The sequence below is a fragment of the Orycteropus afer genome, unplaced genomic scaffold, assembly GCF_000298275.1.
Source record: "Orycteropus afer afer isolate SDZICR_OR568_19922 unplaced genomic scaffold, OryAfe1.0 scaffold00123, whole genome shotgun sequence".
In the NCBI taxonomy this organism is placed as follows: Eukaryota; Metazoa; Chordata; class Mammalia; order Tubulidentata; family Orycteropodidae; genus Orycteropus; species Orycteropus afer.
This window is the reverse complement of record NW_006921710.1, coordinates 127,325-134,337: the sequence shown is the minus strand read 5'-3', so window position 1 is coordinate 134,337 and position 7,013 is coordinate 127,325. Positions and strand designations below refer to the sequence as shown.

Here is a 7,013-nt window from a genome sequence, read left to right as displayed (position 1 = left end):
AAAGAGGAGGGGTACTCTCTCTGAAGGGGGGCATGAATCAAGGCAAGCTTCCTGGAGGAAGCGAGGTCAGAAGAGCATCACTAGTAATTGGCCAGGTGACAGAATGGTCATACTAGACCCATGGGCAGCCTAAGCAGAGTGTGCTGGGCCAGGCCCTATAAGCCAAGATGATGCTGAACTGGGAAGCGAGCCAGTTGACCATGAGGAAGAATATAAACCTTAAGGGGTCTTCGTTTTAAGATAAGGAAGACAACAGGCATTTTGTATTTATAATTTTTATATTATGTTTCATAAAGAGGTACCTCCTAAATTTAAAAAAAAAAAAAAAAACTGTCCACAAATCCCTGATCTGTGCTGGCAAGACTGGTGCGTGTAGTTAAAGCTGGGGCCCGATCCTGTGGAACTGGCCCCAGCTACTCCTACCACTGCTTGGTCAGGCCCCTCTCTCTACTCCCAGACCCTTGACTTCTTCCCACCTACAGAGCAGCTCTGCCCTCAACTCCTTTCTGGAAAGTGGCCGGAACTGGTTTGGCTCCAATAATTGAGTCCTACCACTCAACAGGTGTTCTAGGTCATACTCTGGGAATAGGTTAGGGTCACCCATAGTCCCTAGGAGTTTGGGCCACGGCTGAGAAGGGCTATAGACCTTGCTGGGCCAGGGCCCAGAAATGGGCTGAGTGAGGTGAGAGCTCCTTTCTCTGCCAAGCCAATGCTGCCCAAGTCTGAGGGCCACCCCTGCAGAGGCTTTCACTGGTCTCCACATCCAGGGTTTCTCCCTGATCCTTACAGGCAGCTCCTTGAAGCGGGGCCTGTTCTTCCACCATAGCAGGTACACAGGTCCCTTGCTTCCCTACAGCAAGCCAGAGCAGACAGCCCTAGGAAGGTGTTCTCCATTAGGAGGACATGGGTCATCAGTCTGCCCCTTATCCTTCTGCTCAAGGAGTCAAGGGGCCTCTCCTTGACTCCATTCCTCTCAACCCAACCTGTCTCCTCACATGGCCACTCTATCTGCCCACACTTTTAGCAAATCTCCACTCACCAGCCAATCCCCAGGCCAAAGAAAAGAGTGGGTTTGATGCCGGTCCCTAGCTTTGCCAGAAGTGGCCAGGTGGGTGGGCACCTGCTTCCTAACCTTTGCTTTCCCTTCAGTGGAAAAGATGCTGCCCCCATGCAACCCAGCTTTGATCCTAGCCCCCACCTCCAACTCTGCCCTTCGAGGCAGATGGAACCACCATAGGTCTTTGAAGTCCCTCTGCTAAGCTGGTGAAGCTGTCTTATACACCCTCTAGTCCTGGGCACACACTACTATCCAGCAGCCTCACGCCAGCTAGGGGCCTCCTAGGGTTGAGGTCGACCCAGCTATACATCAATGATACTGTCAGCAAGCAACAGATAAAAGCCCACAGGCTCTCAGTTGAAGGCTCTGCTTCCTTTTCCTCAGTGGGGAGTATGATCGGCCATCAGCAGGTTTCCCCTTCACCCAGGCTCCCAGAGGATCTGAACTAAGTCCTACCATCTGTTGCAGCATCTGGCTGTAGCCCAGGTTTTCGGGAACAACTGTACCCCTCCACCCCTTTTGCAAGTAAAATGTTTGAAATCCAAGCTGCCTGGGTCTCCAGCACCTGGCAGAGCAGACTCACATATGCAGGTGGACAGACCCCTGGTCAGGGCCCATCACATGCCACCTTTATTAAAACTGGCCCAAGCCCTCTTACAAAGGAGGCAGCTGATACAAGGGTGTATGGCTGGCTATGGGGTGTGGGCTGAACTTGAACTCAAGAGAGCCTAGACCTTGCCCATTTCAAAGGTTTGTTCCTGGTCCTGAGTGAGGACTTGGCTGCACATGTCTGGGGACATCACAGTACTCTGGACACCTCCAGTTGGTGAAAAGGGGTCTGGGCAGTCTTTCATACTGAGGTGTTAGAAGTGCAACTTGAACGGCAATATGCAGAGTGGGGACTGAGGTGGGCTCTGTGTTTTAAGCAGGGCTGAGGGTCTGCAGTCTCATCCTGAAGGCACCTCTGCTGTGGGAGGCTGGCCAGGCCCGGCTTTCTTGTACCTCATCTCCCATCCTCCTGTCCAATCATTCTTGGGCCCCGTTAGTGTGAACTTTGTGTTAATGTGTGTGCATAGCCCTTTACAGCATACAAAGGCCTTTCCATGTCCATTTTCTAGTTGGATTCTCCTGATAGACTGAGAGGTAAGCAGGGCAGGGCTGGTGCCCAATGAAGGATTGAAGAAGTGTGGCACTGGTACAAGGTGGCTCTGCTAGAGGGACCCAGGTCTCCACTGGGAGGACCCAAGTGCTCGCTGGCTGCTGGGCTTTTGGTCACGGTATGTGGTAGCCCTTGCTCTGCTATCAGCCCCTCAGCCAGTTGGTATCCTTGTCCAGTGTTGAAAAGCGGATCAGCTTCAGGGTGGATGGCTGGGGCTTCCTGTCATCCCAGAGGTACTCAGGGGACAGCACCTTGGAGGGCTTGTGAGAGATAAAGCGGCGATTCAGGTGGCTCTCCTCCTGCCAGGCTGCCATGATACCATTGGCTTTGTCTGCTAGGATGGCCATGTGGCAGCCCCTGGTGAACTCATACACTCTGGCTACTCGGCCCCCAAAAACTGCCCCACCATAATAAAAGTCCCCCTCATTGTCCTCCACAAAGGCAGTGGAAACACGCCTGCGTTCATAGGGAAAGTGTTGGCGGGATACAGCAAAGTAGCCTGGGTGAATGGCAGCTACCAGGTCCCCCAAGGTCTCAGGGCCCCATGGATTCCGGAACACCATGTCCACATCAAGGCAGAAGATGTAGTCCACCTCACGGTGTGCCCTCTTGGCAATGTGCTGGCTGATGGTCTCCATCCGGCGCATGGAGATCTCCTCCCAGTGGGAGTAACCCTGGATGGGGATGACGCTGAGGAGCCGGCCAGGGCCCAGTGGGACATGGGGCATGGCCTGCAGGTCGTTGGTGAAGATGTAGTAGTACACACGGTAACCTCGCATGAAGAACGCCTCAGCCGACTCCAGGAAGTGCTGGACGAAATGGGTGTACCTGGTGGTAAGACCCCAGTCCACATCCACTACCACCATGGCAGGACCCAACTGGATACTCACTGTGTGCTGGCACCACATGGAGCATGGGTGCTACAGCCAGCCAGGGTAGGGTCTACCTCCTAACGCCTCACCTCAAGTTACTAAGGTCTGAGTCTGTCAAAAGTCCTACTCTGTCAAATTCAAATAATAGCATCAACCTCTTAAGACTGTCATAAGGATGATATTTAACAAAAATGATTCTTATATTCATAAAACAAGCTAAGTTTTATTAAGCATTTTCTAAATGTCACGCAGTGCTCTATGGGATTCTTACCTCTTTCAGGCCTTCTAAGATAGGTGTTAGGGAGCTCTGGTAGGATAGTGCCTAAGGCACTTGACTGCTAACCAGGAGGCTGGCGGTTCACACCCACCAGTCACTCCTCGGAAGGAAGGTTGGGCAACCACTTCCGTAGCGATACTGCCTTGGAAACCCAAGGAGGGGTTGCTATGAGTCAAGTCCGACTCGACAGCACATAACAACAAGATAGGTGTTATAATCCCTTTTTTTAATATAGAAAGAGCAGTGAGGTTCAGAGATGAAAGTCACCAAGAAATAAGTCAGTGGAGGTATCAAGGGAGGGTGAAGAGTGGGCAGTGGACTCCATGGCCCCACCCCAGGCTACAAGTGGTTGGCTAAGGGGCCACCTAATCCCAGATGGGCCATCCATCTGCCCAGTGCCTTAGGCCTTGTGGCCTCATCACACTCCCTGCCTTAGGAGTCCCGAAGGACATTGCCAGGTGGTAACTCCTACAGGGAAGGCCATGTGGGACCAGAAAGGAGAGAAGAGAGCAGAGGAGAGATCCAGAGTGAGGCAGGAACATTCAAGGGGTTGGGAAGAGGGTCTTGAGGCCAGTCTCTTCCTGGGCACCTTGCCTACCTATCATCTATGGATCTGGTTTACGTGAAGTGGTCTGGGGGTTTCTGCTCCTTGAAACTTACCTGAACTGTTGAGGGGAAGCAGTTCCTGCTGTTCCCGCCCCTAGGCGGCCTCCTTGCTTTCTCCAGGCCAGGGCCAGGCCCCCTCTTCCAGGCAGTCCCTCACTCCATACCATCACACTCTATGACCTACCTTCCCATTCGGCTCAGCACCTGGCTCGGGGCCTTCCATGGTACCAGGCCAAGTCCTGGGTTCAGATCTCAGGTCTCCCTAGATTGTATGTTTCTGTGGCTCAGGGAGAAACTTCCACGCCAGCCCAGGACTCACCTTCCCACAGCAAACACTGTGAGCCCAATGGTCAGGTTCAGCGGCTGGTAGATGTTCTGCAGAAGCAGTGGGTCAAAGGTTCCCTCAGAGATGATTGGTGCCAACCAGGGTGTGAGTGTCAGCAGCTCTGTGGGCCTGGCAGCAGGGGAGGCCACAAGGGCACTGAGATCTTCTCTCTGCGAAAGCCTGAGCCTCAGCTGGGCTCTCCCTTCCATGCAGGGCAACTTTATCCATTTTTGAGCCCCACTATCTTCATATGGAAAGTGAGGATAAGGAGCCTGGTGGTGCAGTAGTTAAGTGTTTGGCTGCTAACTGAAAGGTCAATGGTTTGAACCCATTAGCTGCTCCATGGGAGAAAGATGTGGCACTTTGCTCCTGTAAAGATTTACAGCCTTGGAACCCTATTGAAAAACAACCAAACCCAACCCACTGCTGTCGAATCGATTCTGACTCATAGTGAACCCCGTTGGGTTTCCGAGGTGGTAAATCTTTATGGAAGGAGATTGCCCAGTCTTGTTTCTGCAGAGTGGCTGGTGGGTTTGAACCACCAAACTTCTGGTTAGCAGTCAGACACCTTTAGGCACTGTGCTACCAGAGCTCCTTTGGGAACCCTATGAGGCAGTTCCATTTCATCCTATAGGGTCGCTATGAGTTGGAATGACTCAATAGTGATAGATTTTTGGTTTTTAACCAAAAGGTTAACTTTTTAACTCAATAGGTTAAGTCTTTGGTTAGTAACATGGTTGGAAGGCCCAGGATGTAGTGCATGTAAGTGTCCGGAGGAGCCTGGAAGGCATTTCATATGCCTTCTGAACAATTAATAAACAGGAGTTACCAGAAAGGACACTAACAATGCTAATACTTTCACAATAGCCTACTGAGCCCCGACTATGGGGCAAGTATGATGCTGCAAATTTTATAGAAATCATCTCATCTGTCCTCCCAACCCATGAGATGGTTGTTGTTGTTGGCTGTCAAGATGATTCCAACTCACTGTGCCCCTTCAGGATAGAGTCGAAGTGCCCCATAGGGTTTCCTAGGCTATAATCTCTATGCAAGGAGCTCTGGTGGTATAGTGTTTAAAGAATTTAGCCACTAACCAAAAGGTTGGTAGTTTGAACCCACCAGCCACTCTGCAGGAAAAAGATGAGGCAGTCTGCTTCGATAAGGATTTAAAGTCTTAGAAACCCTATTGGGCAGTTCTACTTTGTCTTAAAAGGTTGCTATGAGTTGGAATTGACTGGCTGGCAGTAGGGTTTTGGAAATCTTTATGGTAGCAGAGTGCCAGGTGTTTTCTCCTGAAGAACTGTGGGTGGGTTTGAACTACCTGCTGACCTTTTGGTCAGCAGCTAACCGCTTAACCATTACACCATCAGGGCTCCTTCTCCTATGAGGTAGGTACTATCATGATCCACCTTATACAGAAACAGCTCAGAGCAGTTCAGTTACCTGCCAAGGTCACACAGCTAGTGACATAGCTAGGATTGAAATCCACCCAGGTCTAACTCCCAGCTGGTGTCCTTCCACAGTCCCCGACTACCTGGGCCCCAAGCCACCCTGAAACTCTACCTCCACCATCCCAACTTATAAATCAGGGCCTCTGTTGACTCCTCCACCTGCCTTCTCCCCTGGGACTCTCCATCTTGTACTCAGGTCCTAAACAACACTTACCTCTGCTCCAGCAGCTTGGGCTGAGGGTAGTGTAACCTGCAACCAAGAAGGGCCAGTGGTGAGGGAGGTGGCCCCTACCTCAGGGGCCACCAATGGGAGAAATGACAGTCTCCTTACTGTGCCACTGGCTGGAATGGCTTCTCCCCCTTGTATTGCAGCTTCATGTTGCTGGTGGCAGAGGTGAGAAAGAACTGTTAGTGGCAGGGCTAGTGGCAGGGCTATTCAGCATGTGAATAATGATGAAGCTAAGATTAATCAACCCTCAGATGGGCAGGTCTGCCCCAGGGTCCATGATAACTCTCTCTGACCTTCACCACAGTTCTGCCTACTCTACAGAGGAGAGGGGTCAGGCTCCTGCAGGTGAGGTGGCCTGTCACAGTCACTGACGGACTAAGTGGCAGGGCTGAGACCTGAACTCAGTGCCACATGGGTCCACAGCAGATGCTTTTTCAACCCTGTTGTTCTGTCCAGTCCCAGCATCTCCTAGAAATTCTGAAAAACTGCAAAGGTTCAGCAGGCTCATCTCTGCTACTTTCTGCCCCAGAGCCTTGGGGAAGTTACTACACCTGAACTCACCATGATGGTCAGTTTTATGTGTCCACTTGGCTAGGTGATAGTTACTCAATCCAACACTCATCATGACTGGTACTTTGTAGATGTGATTAACACATACAAGCAGCTGACTTTAGGCAAAGGAGATCACCCTGAAAAATCTGGGTGGGCCTGATCCAATCAATAGAAGGACCTTAAGAACAAAACTTCTGTTTCTTGGAAGAAATTCTGCCACAAGACTGCAACATCAGCCCCTGCCCAAGAGTTCCTAACCTGCCCTTCCTGACTTGGTCTGCCCTATGGATTTCAGACTTGCCTAGCCAGGCCCCACAATTCCTTGTAATAAACATTAATAAATACACATACACATATATACACATACTACCAGTCTGTTCCTCTGGTGGAAGGAACCCTGAGTGGTACAGCCTCCTTTCCTCATCTGTAAAATGGGACAAGTTTCTTAACCCTTAGAGTTGCTGTGAGAATTAAGGGAAGTAATA

General features: G+C 51.0%; 1 protein-coding gene across 1 annotated transcript; it reads right to left on the bottom strand.

Moving 5' to 3' along the window:
* Window positions 1-2,359: 2,359 nt before the first annotated feature.
* Window positions 2,360-6,125, bottom strand: GBGT1 (globoside alpha-1,3-N-acetylgalactosaminyltransferase 1 (FORS blood group)). The gene is made up of 4 exons (XM_007944188.2): window positions 6,079-6,125; window positions 5,962-5,997; window positions 4,291-4,425; window positions 2,360-3,044 (listed from the first exon to the last, which is right to left on the bottom strand). The coding sequence occupies exons 1-4, from the start codon at window positions 6,123-6,125 to the stop codon at window positions 2,360-2,362; spliced, it is 903 nt and encodes a 300-aa protein (XP_007942379.1).
* Between the last annotated feature and the right edge of the window lie 888 nt (window positions 6,126-7,013).

Bases quoted from the DNA above. Each gene is read 5' to 3' on its own strand.
- GBGT1 (XM_007944188.2), bottom strand. From the start codon at position 6,125: ATGAAGCTGCAATACAAGGGGGAGAAGCCATTCCAGCCAGTGGCACA. The intron at 4,426-5,961 runs GTAAGTGTTGTT...CCCTGCTGCCAG, and splicing joins CCCAAGCTGCTGGAGCAGAG to GCCCACAGAGCTGCTGACAC. The intron at 3,045-4,290 runs GTGAGTCCTGGG...TCTTACCACCAG, and splicing joins ACAGTGTTTGCTGTGGGAAG to GTACACCCATTTCGTCCAGC.